At 47.7% G+C, this 17,769-nt stretch overlaps 1 protein-coding gene across 2 annotated transcripts; it reads left to right on the top strand.

Moving 5' to 3' along the window:
- The first annotated feature begins 2,941 nt into the window (after nucleotides 1-2,941).
- KRT74 (keratin 74) lies at nucleotides 2,942-15,670 on the top strand. Of its 2 annotated transcripts, XM_074319132.2 has the most exons (9): nucleotides 2,942-4,649; nucleotides 5,244-5,458; nucleotides 5,921-5,981; nucleotides 6,458-6,553; nucleotides 11,002-11,166; nucleotides 12,368-12,493; nucleotides 13,984-14,204; nucleotides 14,611-14,645; nucleotides 15,173-15,670. In XM_074319132.2, exons 1-9 carry the CDS (start codon nucleotides 4,179-4,181, stop codon nucleotides 15,373-15,375), a joined length of 1,593 nt encoding a protein of 530 aa, XP_074175233.2. In that variant the 5' UTR covers nucleotides 2,942-4,178; the 3' UTR covers nucleotides 15,376-15,670. The 2 variants fall into 2 exon arrangements, with proteins under 2 accessions (XP_074175233.2, XP_088653782.1); XM_088797656.1 differs by lacking the exon at nucleotides 12,368-12,493.
- The last annotated feature ends 2,099 nt before the right edge of the window (nucleotides 15,671-17,769 follow it).

Below are 17,769 nucleotides of genomic sequence, written 5' to 3'. Positions count from 1 at the left end.
CTACCTGCCGGGGAAATCATAACGCCAGGACCCAGAGAATTTCATGTCAGAAAGGTGACAGGTGTTGAGAGGGGTGTGGAGGGAATAGGGAAAAGCAGATGAACCTCATTGTTTGAGCTAGCTAACTTTGGATGTGGATGGAAAAACAGGCTCCTTTCAAACTGGTTCAGACAGGCAGAGAGCATTAGGTTTCTTTGCTGAGCTCATTTTCAAATAATCAGAGAGCTCAGTTTCAAGTCCTTTCCATTTCTAAGGTGCTATGGTTTGTCTCCAAGTCTTGTCACCGCAAAGTTAGCTCAAGAATCTTTCAAGTTTCTTCCTCTTTCTATTAATGACCTTGATCTACAGAATGTTGGTTTCCTCAAATGTACCCAGCAGTCAAAAGGCAATGAACTAGAGTAAAATGACCTTTAGCATCCATTTCCCAACGAAGCAGAAATGATTTTGTATATGTCCATTTGGGGTTATTCATGGCACTGCTTTCTATTTACCTCCAGTGTGGTGTGCTCTGCGAAGCAGGACTTTTACCTTCCAGCAATATCCTTAAGCAAGATGGCAGTAGGTTATGGTGCAAATGGACTCAGCTCCTTTGGGGCTCTCTGGGGTCCTGTCTCTTGCAGAGTTCTCCTCTTGTAACACAGAGCCTGTTCTTTAATCTAAAGCACTGGCTCTGCGATGTTTCTTCCCCTCAGGACCTCACATGATTCCACACTATCTGTAGGGAGAAGGGAATTGTCTTGGCCACCATCTTTCTCCCATTAACCTCTGCTCCCCAAGTCAAACCTTCCCCTACAATCCACTTGGGCTGCTCACTGTTTCTTAAATGCACTATGCACCTGTCCAGTCTGGCCCACCTTCCAGTTCTCAACCTCCACCTCACAGAGCCCAGTGTATTTTATTCTGAGTTTTTTTAAAAATCAGAATTTCAATGACCGCTTATCTGAGTCACTCAAGTACATTATTGAATACGACATGTGGCATTAAACTACAGCAATAACAAGAGCAAAACAACTTTCACGGGCTTATATTTTGTCTCCTCCAGTCCAATTTCAGTTTCTTAGAGGGGGAGGAGAGTGTCTTAGATGTCTCCATCTTTCAGTGTCTAGCATTGAGTAGTACACACACTAGGCACTCAGTTTTACAATTGTTAAATAACGCAATCTCTTCAAGCCCTGGGACACGCATTAGTCCAGCGAACTCAAAGACTGGGGTGTGGAGTGTGACATTTAATTAAAGGGTGGCTAACATGGTGAAAATTGGAACTGTCAGAGACCCTACTGTGTAGGTCAAAGGAAAGTCTCTGCAATTAAAATCCCTAGGAATCAGCTGGGAGGGGCACCTGTGTGTGGTCACGGTCACAACACTGTTGTCAGAAAATCACCCTCTGCCTCCTCCCCTTTCCTCTGCATCACTACCACCACCGCCACTGCCATCATCACTGTCATTACCATCACTAGACCCTTGTTGACCAGCCCCTAGCACGTGACCTGGCCCAGGAAGGCACTCATTGCAAGTGTGTGGAATAAACATAAAAGGTGCTGGGACCCCAGCCCTAGTCCTGGCTCTCCCCAGCCTATTGCTTCAGAGTGTGGATGGGCTGAGTTCATTCGGCAGCATTTTTCCTGGGCACCTGAAACTCTGCTTTTTATTTACCATAAGTGTTCTCCAGCCTTGAGGATCCAGCTTTGGACCTTTCCTACTTCATAAATGTTCTTTTGTTAAGGTCCCGGTAAGAGGTCTAGCTTCCCTAGTAGATTGGGGTTCATACTCAGCCAGACAGTAGAGATGCAAACTTGGTCCAGGAGGCTCAGCTCATGTGTATTTCCCATTGGGAGCCCCTCAGAGAAGGCCCAGCTCCTGGGCGGTTCAAGGCAGAGGTGTCTAGAATAAAATAGTTCTGCATGAAACTGAGTCTTTTCCATTTTCTGCCCATCCCCGTTTCGGCTGACTTTCTCTCTGAACACTAGAGAGACATCTAATCTAGAGCAACTACCTTCGATGAGCCCCCAGTTCAGGGGCAACCTCCCCTTCTCCTCGTGTCATCAACTCATCTCAACAATGTAAGAGGAACACCACCACGAGGGACTCCGAGCCCGTGGGGCTGTGCCTGCCTCTGCATTGTTGGCCCTGACTCTCATCTCTATGGCAATACGTGATGGCGATGGTTAGGAACACGGACTTGGAAACCAGACACACCTGATTCCAGTCCTAGCCCTGGCTTCCTAGCTGACTGACCTTGGGCAAGTTCCTCAACATCTCTAAGCCTTAGTTTCTCCAACTATTAAGTGAACCTATTAAAGTAACCTAAGGGTTAACTGAGAAATTTTTACAGTGTTTGGCACAACGTCTGGTACACGCAAAAGGAACAATCAGCGTGAACTCTTGTTGTTACTGCTCTCCCTGTGACCACCTCTGAGCCTACTGCAGCCACCATTGTCCCTGGTACAGCAACTCAATCCTTCAATCCCCTGTGCCTGGGAGCACCTACTCAGGCAGCCCCTGCAGTGAGCGCCATTGTGGGTATACGCCTGGCCTTTGGGAGGTGCCTAAAACCCCTAATCAAAATTAGCCCCCCTCCCCAATGCACCTCTAATCCCTGTTCACAATGCTCTTTTGCTGTTCTCAAGCTTTGGCCCCAGATTAAGTTCTTTGCATAGATTCCTCTCATTGCTCTGCAGGCACCTGGGGGGCTGGGGCCACATGTTGGTCACCCTGGTCAAAGGACTTGCACCGTTTGTTGGCGTTTGGAACATCAGCACTCACAGTTGGGTGGGGAAGAGCATAAGAACCCACTTCAGTTAGGCCTTCTCATGCCTTAGGGCTGGGCCCTGCCAGGAAGGCTGGGAGACAGGGTCCCTGGAAACGGAGCTTCCACCACTGCTTCAGGGGCTGAGAGGAGAACACTGAAGGGAAAAACCCTGTGAGGCTGCATTCTAGGCCTAGACCCATTCCACTGCCCAGCTTACTGTCTCCCCCTTACCCTCTCCAGCAGTCAAAGCAGTTGGCTACTACTCTGTGGATGATGCCAATAGGTCAAGGCTCCCAACTTAGTTCCAGAAGTGGTCAGAGTCCTGCATTAGGGCAGCTACTGGTGCTTGTTTCTGAAATAATTTAACATTTCACCCCCAACCCCAACCCAGGACTACTTGAGGTATAAAGGGCTGGTCTCTTCTGTTCCAAGATTGAATAGCTTCTGACATGAATCAGGAAACTGGCAGAACAGCCCACCCTGAACCCAAGACTGAGCACTAGGGTCTCCTGTACCTTAGTCACTGGGCATGGAGTGTTTCCCCAGGGAGTGTGGGGGCAGACATTCTCCCCAGGGAGAGAAGAGCTAATGTCCCAGCTCCTAAGCCTGACCTCCTAGGATGGATGGAAGAGATCATCTTCTCCAGGACAAAAACTTCAGCCCCTGGAACTGCCAGCTGCCTGAAAAAGTTCTCACTACGGAGGAGGCAACATCAAGGTCAGCACCGTCCAGGCCCTGCCCAGTACAGAAAGCCTCAGACGTTGCCCCTAATAGGGAGCCATGCAGCCATTTCTGCTATTTTCCTGGGGTCTGTGCTATTGCTGGACAGCTGTGGTTCTTAGAGTGACCCCGAGAGCGGCCCCTGGAACTCCTTTCTTGGATCCATATCTTTGAAGACACCCATTGTGTCCTTTCCGAGTTTCTTCTTCTCAGGCATGAACACCCCAGCTCCTCAACAAGACCAGATAGTAGGGAGATGGGACCTCTGGGGAGAAACCTGGGGTTTCTCAGATGAGCCCTCTTGGATAAAGCCAGGCATTTCTCCTTCTCCTGGCTGATAGATAAGCTAGAAGGAGGCAACCCTGGAAAAATAAAGCTAGGAGATCTCTTGTGGGGATAACTCTCCAGGTCCTTAATTAGAAGCACAGATAAATGCGCGATTAGACCCCTGCAGTCTGCAAGGGCAGCATATCCCACTCGCTATCAGAGGCACTTTGTTGCTGCAAAGGGCTTGGAAATCTCTGTTCCACAAATTGCTCAGGGCCCCCAGGCCTTCAGCAGGAGAAAAGACGATAGCAGCAGAGAGACGCCCTTTTCCGGTGTCCAGAGCTCCACAGGATATAAGGAGCCCGCGCTCCGGGTGCCCCATCAGTGTTCTCTGTCTGTGGGTGATCTTTTCTCCATCTCTGTCCACTCCCTCTTTTCCACCATGAGTCGACAACTGAACGTGAAGTCTGGTGGTGACAAGGGTGGCTTCAGTGGGCGCTCAGCCGTGGTGCTGAGGAAGGCTATGGGCAGAGCAGCTTCTTACCGTGCGGCTGGCAAAGGAGCTGGGGCTGGCTTCAGCAGTCAGAGCCTCTACAGCCTCAGAGGGGATCAGTGTATTTCCCTCAATGTGGCTGCTGGTGGAGTTTGGAATGGAGGTTACAGCTTCCGGCCTGCCTCTGGGTATGGAGGGGGCCAGGCCACTGGCTCTGCTGGCAGCATGTTTGGCAGTGTGGCCCTGGGGCCTCTGTGCCCATCCATGTGCCCACCTGGGGGCATCCATCAAGTCACCATCAACAAGAGCCTCCTGGCTCCCCTCAATGTGGAGCTGAACCCCAAGATCCAGAAACTACGTGCCCAGGAACGGGAGCAGATCAAAGCTCTGAACAACAAGTTCGCCTCCTTCATTGACAAGGTAGATTTTACAGGAGGAGGATAGAACAGTCCCGTGAGATACGAGCGATTCCTGGCTGCCTGGGAGTGGACAGGGCATTGTAGGTGGGCAGGTTGCACCTGGACCTCAGGAACGGTTCCCTGAACATCAGAGGGAGAAGAACAGACCTGTAAGCTAATTAGCACAAAAGAATAAATGAATGTGTTGCTTTCTTTGGGGATTTTACAGGGAAGGATGGGAAATTGGGTAAAGTGCAGCTGTTTAGAAAACTTGAGAAAGAACTTTAAAGAAGACAAAGGGCTAACAGAAGCAGCACAGTTCAGAGGGAAGGACTCATGGTACAGAAGAAACACCTAACTGAGACTCAGGGAAGAACATCACCTGGGTTCTGGGTTAGGTGACAGAAGAAAGCTGTGAAATCTCCTTCAGTGAGTTTTCAGTGATTGGTTTTGTCCAGAAGGCTATAGAATGAACCCTTGTAAAGGGTCTAGTTTACCTGGAATTCCATGAGTGGAGAGTAAGGACTCGAGCTAAATAACTTTAGGAAAATCTACATAACCTAGGGCGTCAATGGTGTATGTCCAAGGGACATGATAGCATCTCTTGTGGTTCTAGGTGCGGTTCCTGGAGCAGCAGAACCAGATGCTGGCGACCAAATGGGAGCTGCTGCAGCAGCTGGACCTGAACAGCTGCAAGAAGAACCTGGAGCCTGTGTGCGAGGGCTACATCAGCACCCTGCGGAAGCAGCTCGGAGTGCTGTCCAGAGATAGGGTGAGGCTGGACTCGGAGCTGAGGAGCATGCGGGACATGGTGGAGGACTACAAGAAGAGGTGAGCGGGGACCACCAAGGGTCATGGGTCATGGGTCACGTTCCCAGAGGCTCCTGTGCTCACCCAGTCTTTGTGCCACCTTAGGAGGGGAGGGAGCCAGCACCAGGGTCAGGCGCTCACACCCTTTCCCTGGTTGTGGGGGAAGGACCTCTCCTGTTGGATGAGAACTTCTTACCTGGGTGATGGGGAGGGAAGAGTTCCTATGCTCACTGGTCCACTGCCTGGTTCGGCGGCTGGTTGGGGAAGCCTAATAGGCACCTGGCTATTTTCCCAGATCCAGCAAGTGGACGGAAAGTGAGGTAACTCAGGGACATAGTACTGTGCCCACCAGCCTCTGCAGTACTCGCCTCCAGGAGATCCTGGGGGGACTCTCTATTCTGAGCATGTACCCAACCTGGGGGAAGAGGAGGTGACTTGGCCAAGGGGACTGAGGCCTCTGCCATCTGCTCTCCTTGCCCACAGGTATGAGGCGGAGATTAATCGGCGCACAGCAGCTGAGAATGCGTTTGTGGTACTCAAGAAGGTAAGGGAGAGAACAGCCTATGGACTCTGGTCTTTCTTGTACCCCCATACTAACCAACTTTGCTCAGGACTTCAGCCCACGCCTCCTGGGAGGTGGCTGGTGCCTGAATGTGGATGGAGTCAGATGTTGGAGAGGCAGGACATACACCCAGGAAATGGACAGAGACAGGCAAGAATTCTGGTCTGGGAATTGGGAAATTCTGGTCCAGCTCAGCCTTCCTGTGTGACTTCAGGAAACTCACTCCACCTCTCTGGGCTTTGTTTTCTCCAGGTGTAACAGGAAGAGTAGGCCTCATTCTCCTTTCCCTAGTCTCAAAGATTCACTGAGTCTGAGAGAAAAGCAATATTAAGTGATTTTATACAATATGCTTCCCTTTGTGGGCAAAACATAAAAAATCAAATGGCTTTGGGGCAGGGACAGGATAGCTGACGGGATGAGGGTTTTATTGACTGATGGCTCTGGGTGCCTCTTGGCAGGATGCAGATGCAGCCTACACCGCCATGGTGGAGCTCCAGGCCAAAGTGGACTCTGTGGACAAAGACATCAAGTTCCTCCAGTGTCTATACGATGCGGTGAGGACATTTCCCCCCTCCCCATCCTTCCTCTTCCCAACCGAGGGCTTCATCTGGCTCTTCTAAGGAGATGCCACTAGGAGGGATTTAGGATAAACAGAAGGAAGGATGTTTTGATAGGAAGGTGCAAAACCCTGCACTGGGAGACCATGGAAGTCTAGGACCCTAGTCCCCGGAGACCACACACCGGAGACAATCCCATCTGACCAAGATAGTCGTCTTGCCCGCAGGCAGGGAGACATGATCCCATGAAGTCCTCCTAAAGCACAGGTTCTTTCTTTCTTTCTTTCTTTCTTTCTTTCTTTCTTTCTTTCTTTCTTTCTTTCTTTCTTTCTTTCTTTCTTTCTTTCTTTCTTTCTTTCTTTCTTTCTTTCTTTTTTAATTTATCGGGGTGACAATTGTTAGTAAAGTTACATAGATTTCAGGTGTACAATTCTGTATTACATCATCTATAAATCCCATTGTGTGTTCACCCAGAGTCAGTTCTCCTTCCATCACCATATATTTGATCCCCCTTACCCTCATCTCCCACCCCCCACCCCCCTTACCCTCTGGTAACCACTAAACTATTGTCTGTGTCTATGAGTTTTTGTTTCTCATTTGTTTGTCTTGTTCTTTTGCTGTTTTTTGGTTTATATACCACATATCAGTGAAATCATATGGTTCTCTGCTTTTTCTGACTTATTTCGCTTAGCATTATACTCTCAAGATCCAGCCATGTCGTCACAAATGTTCCTATATCATCTTTTCTTACCGCTGAATAGTATTCCATTGTGTATATATACCACAACTTCTTTATCCATTCATCTATCGAAGGACATTTTGGTTGTTTCCATGTCTTGGCCACCGTAAACAAAGCTGCAATGAACATTGGAGCACACGTGTCTTTATGTATAAATGTTTTCAGATTTTTTGGGTAGATACCCAGGAGAGGGATTGCTGGGTCATATGGTAATTCTATTCGTCATTTTCTGAGGAACCTCCACACTGCCTTCCATAACGGCTGCACCAGTCTGCATTCCCACCAACAGTGTATGAGGGTTCCTTTTTCTCCACAGCCTCTCCAACACTTGTTACTATTTGTCTTGTTGATGATAGCCATTCTGACTGGGGTGAGGTGATATCTCATTGTGGTTTTGATTTGCATTTCTCTGATGATTAGTGATGTTGAGCATTTTTTCATATGTCTATTTGCCATTTGTATGTCCTCTTTGGAGAAATGTCTCTTCAGGTCCTCTGCCCATTTTTCAATTGGGTTGTTTGTTTTTTTTGTTGTTGAGTTTCATGAGTTCCTTGTGTATTTTGGATATTAGCCCCTTATCGCAGGCACTGTTTGCAAAAATCTTCTCCCATTCAGTTGGTTGCCTCTTTATTTTGTCGATGGTTTCTTTTGCAGTGCAGAAGCTTTTAAGTTTCATATAGTCCCATTCGTTTATTTTAGCTTTTACTTCCATTGCCTTTGGAGTCAAATTCATAAAATGCTCTTTGAACCCAAGGTCCATAAGTTTAGTACCTATGTTTTCTTCTATGCAGTTTATTGTGTCAGGTCTTATGCTTAAGTCTTTGATCCATTTTGAATTAATTTTGGTACATGGTGACAGATAGCAGTCCAGTTTCATTCTTTTGCACGTGGCTATCCAATTCTCCCAGCACCATTTATTGAAGAGGCTGTCTTTCCTCCATTGTATGTTTTTAGCTTCTTTGTCAAAAATTATCTGTCCATATTTATGTGGTTTTATTTTTGGGTTCTCAATTCTATTCCATTGGTCTATGTGTCTGATTTTCTGCCAATACCATGCTGTTTTGATTATTGTAGCCCTGTAGTACAAGCTAAAGTCAGGGAGTGTGACACCTCCAGTATTGTTCTTTTGTCTTAAGATTGCTTTGGCTATTCGGGGTCTTTTGTGGTTCCAAACAAATCTGATGATTTTTTGTTCTATTTCTTTAAAAAATGCCATTAGGATTTTGATGGGGATTGCATTAAATCTGTATATTGCTATGGGTAATATGACCATTTTAACTATGTTGATTCTTCCAATCCATGAGCACGGAATGTCTTTCCATTTCTTTGTGTCTTCTTCAATTTCTTTCAAACATATCTTATAATTTTCAGCATATAGTTTATTCCTAGGTATTTTATTCTTTTTGCTGCAATTGCGATAGGAATTGTTTTTTGTATTTCTTTTTCTGAGATTTCACTGTTAGTATATAGGAATGCAATGGACTTTTGTACATTGATTTTGTAGCCAGCAACTTTACTGTATTCGTTGATTGTTTCTAATAGCTTTTTGGTGGAGTCTTTAGGGTTTTCTATATATAGCATCATGTCATCTGCAAAGAGTGATAATTTAACTTCTTCATTCCCAATTTAGATGCCTTTTATTTCTTTCTCTTGTCTGATTGCTCTGGTGAGGACTTCCGACACTATGTTGAAAAGCAGAGGTGATAGGGGACAGCCCTGTCGTGTTCCTGAACGTAGAGCAAAGGGCTTCAGTTTTTCACCATTAATTATGAGATTAGCTGAGGGCTTGTCATATATGGCCTTTATTATGTTAAGGTATTTTCCTTCTATACCTAATTTATTAAGTGTTTTAATCATAAATGGATGTTGTATCTTGTCAAATGCTTTTTCTGCATCAATTGATATAATCATATGATTTTTGTCCTTTATTTTGTTTGTGTGATGTATCACATTGATGGATTTGCGAATGTTGAACCATCCTTGTGCCCCGGGGATGAACCCCACTTGGTCGTGATGAATAATCTTTTTAATGCACTGTTGTATTCGATTTGCTAGAATTTTGTTTAGGATTTTTGCATCTGTATTCATCAGAGATATTGGTCTGTAGTTTTCTTTTTTTGTGTTGTCCTTACCAGGTTTTGGTATCAGGGTAATGTTGGCCTCATAAAATGAGTTGGGGAGTGCTGTCTCTTCTTCAATTTTTTGAAAGAGTTTGAACAGGATTGGTATTAGATCCTCTTTGAAGGTTTGGTAGAATTCACTAGTGAAGCCATCTGGTCCCGGACTTTTGCTTTTGGGAAGGTTTTGGATGACTGATTCAATTTCGTTACTGGTGATCGGTCTGTTTAGATTTTCCAGTTCTTCATGGTTCAGCCTTGGAAGGCTATATGTTCTAAGAACTTGTCCATTTCTTCTGGGTTATTGAATTTGGTGGCATATAGTCCTTCATAGTATTCTTGGATGATCCTTTGTATTTCTGTGGTGTCCGTGATAACTTCCCCTTTTTCATTTCTGATTTTATTAATTAGTGTCTTCTCTCTTTTTATCTTAGTGAGTCTAGCCAAGGGTTTGTCAATTTTGTTAATCTTTTCAAAGAACCAGGTCTTTGTCACATTAATTTTTTCTATTGTCTTTTTGTTCTCTATTTCATTTAGTTCTGCTCTGATTTTTGTTATTTCCTTTCTTCTGCTGACCTTGGGTTTCACTTGTTCTTCTTTTTCTAGTTCTTTAAGGTGTAACATGAGGTTATTTATTTGGGATTTTTCTTGTTTCTTGAGATAGGCCTGTAATGATATAAATTTCCCTCTTAAAACTGCTTTCGCTGCATTCTAAAAATTTTGGTAGGATGTATTTTCATTGTCTTTTGTTTCTATGTATCTTTTGATCTCTCCTCTAATTTCTTCTTTGACCTGGTCATTCTTTAAAAGTGTCTTGTTTAATCTCCATGTATTTGTGTTTTTTCCTGCTTTCTTTTTGCAGTTGATATCCAATTTCAAAGCCTTGTGATCAGAGAATATGCTTGGTATGATTTCAATCTTCTTAAATTTGCTGAGGCTGATGTTATGTCCTAATATATGGTCTATCCTTGAGAATGTTCCATGTACACTAGAAAAGAATGTATAGTCTGATGTTTTAGGATGAAGTGCCCTATAAATGTCAATTATGTCCATTTCATCTAATAAGTCATTTAGGGCTGCTATTTCATTATTTATTTTCTGTTTGGATGATCTATCCATAGCTGTCAATGATGTATTTAAGTCCCCCAGTATAATTGTATTTTGGTCAATTTCTCCCTTTAGTTCTGTTAGTATTTGCTTGGTATATTTTGATGCTCCCTGATTGGGGGCATAAATATTGATAACTGTTATGTCTTCTTGTTGTATAGTCCCCTTTACCATTATGAAATGTCCATCTTTGTCTCTTGTTATCTTTTTCACCCTGAAGTCTGTTTCATCTGATATGTTTATGGCTACACCTGATTTTCTCTGGGTACCATTAAGCACAAGTTCTTGATTCTGTGAATGGAAGGAAATGCTTCCATGTCCTGCTACTGTAAGCCTTCTCCCTTGGCTCCAACTGACAGATCTCCAGCAGGCACTTCTTCCTTCCACTTTGGCTTATTCTGCCGGGGGCTGCAGGACCCGACAACTGATGGGCAGGGGAGGAGGCTGGGAGATCCTGACTTTGACCTCACCTCTCAACTCAGGAGAAGGCCCAGATTCAGACTCATGTCACTGAAACCTCCATCATCCTGTCCATGGACAACAACCGTTCCCTGGACCTGGACAACATCATCGCCGAGGTCCGGACCCAGTATGAGGACATCGCCCTGAAGAGCAAGGCCGAGGCCGAGGCCCTGTACCAGAGCAAGGTGTGCACCAGTGTGGAATGTCCCTCCTCCACCATCCTCTCCTTTCCTGGGAAGGGACACCTCCACCAGTGAATGCGAGAGGTATCTTTATAGATGTACTGAATGAAAGAGTGATTATAACCAATGGTTTAATGACATTCTATACCAAAAAAATTCTCGGTAGATACCATTATGAAAAATAAATTAAAAAACTGGTGTGGGTGGGCACATCCAACAGAGGATAGGCAATCTGCTGGTGAAGAAAAAAGCAAGGTGTTCTTGTCATAAAGGAAATATATTTCCAGGAGTTGGGGCATGTCGCCAAGGGACAGAAGGAGAGGAACAGACATGGAGGAGAATGGCTATGGGTGAGCTGGGGCAGGGGAGATATGAGAAGAGGAAGCCAGGAGCTGTTTTCTGATCAGTGTGGGAAGACTTCCAAGAGGAGAAAGTAGAATTCTAGGAGGCTTCTGGGTAAGGGGACATATGCTTTGGAGTAAAACCCTTCAGAGCTGTCACTGAGAAGACCCTTTACCGGGGGGTCTTTAACACCCCTTTTCACCTTCGTCAAATCCCACCAACAACATGGTCACACCTTCCTTGGCCTGTCCATGGCCATGTCAGCTGCTCTTCTTTGAAGGACTGGCCAAGGGGACAGGGGAAGTTTTGAACTACAAGTCCGGAGTCAAAAATGCCACCCCCCCAAAGGTACATGCTGCCCTTGGCTTCCCTGGCCCTCTGCCTGTCCCTACAAAAGGGCTGCAGGAGAACATAGATTTCATGGGGGCAAGGACCTTACCTACCCTCTTCATGGCTGTATCGCCAGTACCTCAGCAGAACCTGGCCTTTCAAAGATGCCTCTATAAAGAGATGCTAAATGAGTGGAGAGGGTCAGTGCTCTTATTACCTTTAGGAAGTGCTTAATAAATGTGAAGTGCTTCTTTCCCTTATCCAGCTCAGGAAAGACTGTAGGCAGGGTGAGGAGAAGGAGGATAGGCCCAGCAAATAGGGTCTGCTGAAAGAAGCAGGTGGACTTCTTGGTCAGGACCATCACCAAACAGCTGGGAGGATACCCAGGTCCGGGCTCCATCACCTCCTGCTCCAGAGCCGCCTCCCCAGGCTCATTCCAGTGGTGGAAGTGTTTTCTCAGGACCCTTCCCCTTCCTTGATTGAGGGGCTCGGCTGTCATCTCATTACCAACTTCCTGTTTCTGGGAAATCAGATCCAGGAGTTACAACTGGCTGCCGGCCGGCACAGTGACGACCTCAAGCAGACCAAGAACGAGATGTCAGAGCTGACCAGGCTCCTTCAGAGGATGCGGTGTGAGACTGGGGACATGAGGAAGCAGGTGGGCAGCAACCCCGCAGAGAACACCAGAGGTCAATTTCACCCTCTCTGATGGAGAAACCGAAACCAGAGCCTTTCAGTAAAAAGCAAATCGCCACCACCTGGGCTCGGAACCCCTTGGCCATATACAGTCCCTGTCTCCCACCCTGCCGCGGGAACGTCTGCAGTCAGAGCAGGCGCCCTGTTCAAAACTGGGAGGGGCCTCGAGCTTCTTTCATTGGACTCCACAGTTTAGATAAGGAAACTGGGCTGGAGAGGGGAAGTGACTCACCCAGGGCCCCCAGCAGTTTTTTTTAGCAGAGTCAGCATTAGAATTCAGATTTCCTCTTTCTTTTCCCCCCTCTTTATCAGACTCTCCTGTGTGCACCAAATCTGCCTACATCCCCTTCAGGTGTGTCCTACAGCGGGCAGGCTCCCCGCCTCCTCCTCCTCCCACTGGACGCTCAGTACATGTGGGGTGTGTGGGGTGTGAATCTGGACGTGTCTGTGGCTGTGTTAAGTTCCTGCCCTCAGGATGGGGCATGGTCCTGGTGACAGAGTGAGGATGACAGGGGGGGAAGCCCTCCTGAGTCCCTTGCCCTGGGCCACGATGCCATTTCCATGTCACCTGGGTATTCTGTCTTACCTGGAGGCAGCAAAACCTTAAACATCAGGTCAGTGGGGAGATGATTTTGGGGGGGTGAAATTCCTTCCCGTGTCCTCCCCCCCAATCCAAGTCAACTCTGCTAGTGACAGAATTGCCAAACTGAAAGATCAGAATCTGCTCTTCTCCCTGTGCCCCACAACTTTCCATGCCAGGCAATGTGGGGAACACGAGGACAGCTTTGTGACCGTATGTAAGGCTGATTTGCAGACTCCAGGAGGACCGTTCTTCCCCATTAGGACTTGTCATCACAGGGCTGCTAGATGTTCGTCAGAGCCCAGTTTCTGAGGCTGCGGGTCTAAATTCAGGCCCTTAACCTGCTCTAAGGAAAGGCTCCTTTATCCATTCTGGCCAGACTCGGGGAGCATTTAGACAGACCCTCCCTGTCCAGAAGCATTCATGCTTAGTGCTGACAGGTAGGAAGGGCTCCCACTCGGAGAGGTCCTGCAGGCAGGAATCTGGTCAAAGTGGCACTTGGCACGCTCTCTGACCCTCAGAGCCATCCTAGCTGGGGTCTCAGCATGATTCTTCTGGACCTGGCATACTTGGAACCTACAGCCATTGGTGACCTCCAAGCCCAGGAACTAGACAACTTTGCAAACATCAAAGTCTCTGTTTACATTTCTGAAATGCAACAGCTCCAACAGCTTTTCACAACTCCTATAAATATTTGTCTGCAATAGAAAATAGAGGAGATCCAGGTTCTGACGTTGGCTCTGCAGGTACTTCTCACTGTCACCTTGGGTGTAAAGTGAAGGGGTTGTAAAGTGAAGGGGTTGTGCTACCTACCCTTTTAGATCTAAAAACTATTTTGTGTTCTGATAGTCTCTCTGTTCTTTGCCTCTCAGTGCTCCAACCTGGAGACGGCCATTGCCGATGCTGAGCAGCGGGGGGACAACGCCCTGAAGGACGCCCGGGCCAAGCTGGACGAGCTGGAGGCCGCCCTGCACCAGGCCAAGGAGGAGCTGGCCCGGATGCTGTGCGAGTACCAGGAGCTCATGAGCCTGAAGCTGGCCCTGGACATGGAGATTGCCACCTACTGCAAGCTGCTGGAGGGCGAGGAGTACAGGTGAGGGGCTGGGCGTGGGAATGCCACAGTGCCAAGGGGAAAGGGGCTATGGGTGGCTCCCTGATGGGATGAGGGGCCTTTTGGGAGCTTCCTGCAAGAGGAGGGCAGATGTGAGCCACGAAGCTCAGGTAGTTGTGTGGTACTGTGAAAAGAGCCAGTGGGGTCAGACAGACCTGGGATTAATTACTGGTTTGCCACATAATAGCTGTATGGTCCTGGTAAATCGTTTAATGTCTCTGTGCCTCTATTTTCTTACCTGTAAAATGGGATTATAAATTCCATCTTGCAGGTTGTTATAAGGATAAATTAAAAGACTATACATATAAAAGCAGGAGCCCATCAAGGCTTTGCTGAATCTGGACACTTCCCTGAGGTCTTCTCTCTTCTCTAACTTTCCATCTTTCAGGATGTCTGGGGAAAATCCATCCTCTGTGAGCATCTGTGAGTATCTCTGAGAGATGGGTCAGGTAGGAATTCTGGCTGGGTGGGAAAGCTGAGTACGTACCTGAGGATAAGGCGATGCCATCTTCACTCATCGGCTCCCCCCATCTGGAAGCTGTTACTGTCTGGTGAAGGTTCTCTGGCTTTAAAGGAAACCTAGTCCTAGTCCTCTGTTGTCCCATGGAAACAGTGACTGACGTCATGTCCACCCCATGTCATTTCTGGCTCTCCCCTGGGGCATCATCATCAAGAGAAAGAGTTGAGAATATGGCCCTGGGAGCCAAATGGTCCTAGAATCTCCAGGAGGGTCAGGAGCCTGTCCATTCTGTGTGGTCCTCATCTCACCTAAAGCTGGGTGCACAATAGGGTCTCCATTCATCTTGTGGTATTTCTTTGTTTTTCTTTTTTAGACTTTTTGTGTGTGTGGTATTTCTTAATACTGAGGGTTGCTGTGGGAACTAGGGGGCCATCTCCCTTGCTGACTGACCCAGCTGCCCTCCTTCCCTGCTCTGGCCCTTCCTCCTCAGCCGTCATCATCAGCAGCAGTGCAAGCAGCTACCAGCCCGGCTCCTCTGCGAGTGCCGCTCTTGGTGCCAGTGGTGTGGCAGGCTGTTCCAGCAGCACCCAGAGTGGGCAGACCACAAGCAAAGGGACACGAGTGGGAGGCCCCAAGGACTCTCAAGGCAAGAGTGCTCCAGTCAGTGCCCCAGCCAGAAAAGCCACCAGATAAGCCACAGGGCCCCACTCACCTCAGCATCTGGGAGAAGAGATGGCCTTGCCGCCACCCTGCCTGAACATGTCTGCCACACCCCAAATCTCCACCCCCAGTCGAGTGCCCTCAGCCATTTGCACCGTGGCCTATCTTACTGTCAAGTTCTGATCAGAGCCATCACCTCCCTGTTTCCTCAGGTCCCTTGTGGACTCTCATTTCTCCCTGTTGCCTTCAATTGGCAGGGGGCACAAGCTATAATTATCTTCTTGGCCTTGGGAAGTTATCATCATCCTTAGAGAGAGAGGAGAGGGGAGAGGGGGGAAAATACGGGAGGGGGGAGAGGGAGAGAGAATGGAGGGAGAGATGGGAGGGGAGAGGGAAAGGTTTTTGCAGAATGACTCCATTATTTAGGAGAAAATGTGTATGCTCTCAGACAACCTGCCATATCCACATTCACAAAGCCACATGAAAGAGAACTGGGAATCTTCTGCCACTCTTGTCACTACTGCCACCTTGATTAGCAGTAATAGCTACTAGTGTATGTCAAGCACCTACTATGTGCCAGTCTCCCGACAAGCATTGCCTCTAATTCTTACCCATCCTGTAAGGTAGATGCAATCAACATCCTCGGGACAGACAAGAAGTCCCATCCTGAGAGGCTGCAGAACTTGTTCCCGTCACCCACTAAGTTTCAGGGTCAGGAGATGAGCCTAGACCTGGCTGACCCCAGGGTCTGTGTTCCTTTCATGGCATGTTACTGCCTCTTTAACAAAGGCAATGCCAATTCATGGTTCTTTGGATGAGGGCAGCATCATTACATTGCCTTTTTGTCAAAGACTGTGGGCATGTGTGATTTGGCTTCTCTCTGAGCTGTGTTCTGCAGTCGTTTCTGACTCTCAATTCCTGTTACTATCAGGTGTGTTCAGTAAGGGGAGCTTGATCTCTTTCTGGTGGTACCTCCCAGCCCAGAAGTCGTGGCTCTTGATGTAAATATTCCCGAGAATACTTAACACCCAGTCCCTCCTTTGCTTCAGTCAAGGACTCTGAATTTTTGCTGTATACTCAATAAACTGTCCCTGAGTAATGTCAGTACACTCCTGCCAGTGTGCCAATCTCTCCAAATCGCCCATCCCTAATGATGATCTTCCCACCTCACACATGGGCACAAGCCTTTCGGGAGGCTGGAGGCCGACCAGAGCACGCTACTCTGGGGGTGATCTCAGGCTGAGGGGAGAGACAGACACACATGAAAAGCACTCATACAAATCAGGGAATGGCAGCCTAGTGCAGCAATGTTGAGAAGTGACCAAAATGGAGGGGCTAAGCAAAGAAGGCTTCCTGGAGGAGGAGGAAAGTTGAATCAAATAACCAGAAAGATGGGCGCATAGATTACTAGAAAGAAATTTAAATCAAATCATTCCAGTAGAATTAGGTGCAGGTTTTGTGTGCTTTTTTGGTGTGCGCGCACGCGTGTGTGTGTGTGTGTGTGTGTGTGTGTGTGTGTGTGTGGAAGGGACTCAGATTTTCTGGTCAGTAGTGGGGCTGGATGAGTTTCCAAATCTCTTGGCTTTGGTCAGCAGAATTCAGCCCAATAGTTAGATATCTGATCCGTCTTGTGTTACAGGTGTCCACAGAGCTCTTACATCTCTAGCCCTTCGATCAACAGGGACCGGGCCTTGTGAAGGAGGGGCCTCTGGCCCTAAGGGGGCGCCTCCATCGATGTCACTGTCCTTTCATGTATTAAGGAGGTCCTCTTCTGTGTGTCAGGGTACAATAAGGCTTGGGAAGTACAAGAGCTCAGGAGTCTGGGAGGCTTTCTACCCCAGTGCTTCCCTCTGATGTCATTGCTGCCATCTCTGTGGAGACTGGAAGTAATGCTCTGGGTCACCTGTTACACTTAGATCACACCAATGGCTCTTAACCTTGAGGGCCATGAACCCCTCTGAGATCTGATGCAGGTTGTGGGCCTGTTCCCCTTGGAAGTGTAGAAAATTCCACCCGCATGCTCAGAAGTCCCCACCCCTGGAGCTCATCCATGGACTCCTTCGGTCATGAATCCCAGGACCAAATACCCGCTAAGGCCCTTCCCGTGCTCTGTGCTCTGCCTGTCTCAAAAGACCAAATTCCAAGGGACAGAGTAAGAGGAGATGGGGTGAGGGAGTGGATGGGACCCTCATCCTGAAATAGACTTTAGAGGAATCTGTGAAGTATCTGTGGCATCACCTCCTCCAGGGTCAGGGTGTAGGCAAACCTCTGACCACTGGCCTGTGAGGCTGAGGGCTGCACCCAGCCCTGGAAGCCCAGTGAAGGACCCAGAGCCTAGGTGGATGTGATCTTGGGGGACAGAGAGAACGTTTTGTGTGCTGGGGTATTGAGGAGGGCAGAGGGGACAACTTTTATTGCTCTTTAGAG

Source organism: Rhinolophus sinicus, chromosome 1 (assembly GCF_057876585.1).
Source record: "Rhinolophus sinicus isolate RSI-liver-muscle chromosome 1, RSI-T2T, whole genome shotgun sequence".
Classification (NCBI taxonomy): Eukaryota; Metazoa; Chordata; class Mammalia; order Chiroptera; family Rhinolophidae; genus Rhinolophus; species Rhinolophus sinicus.
Note: the sequence above shows the minus strand (reverse complement) of the source record. Positions and strands in the feature narration are given on the sequence as shown.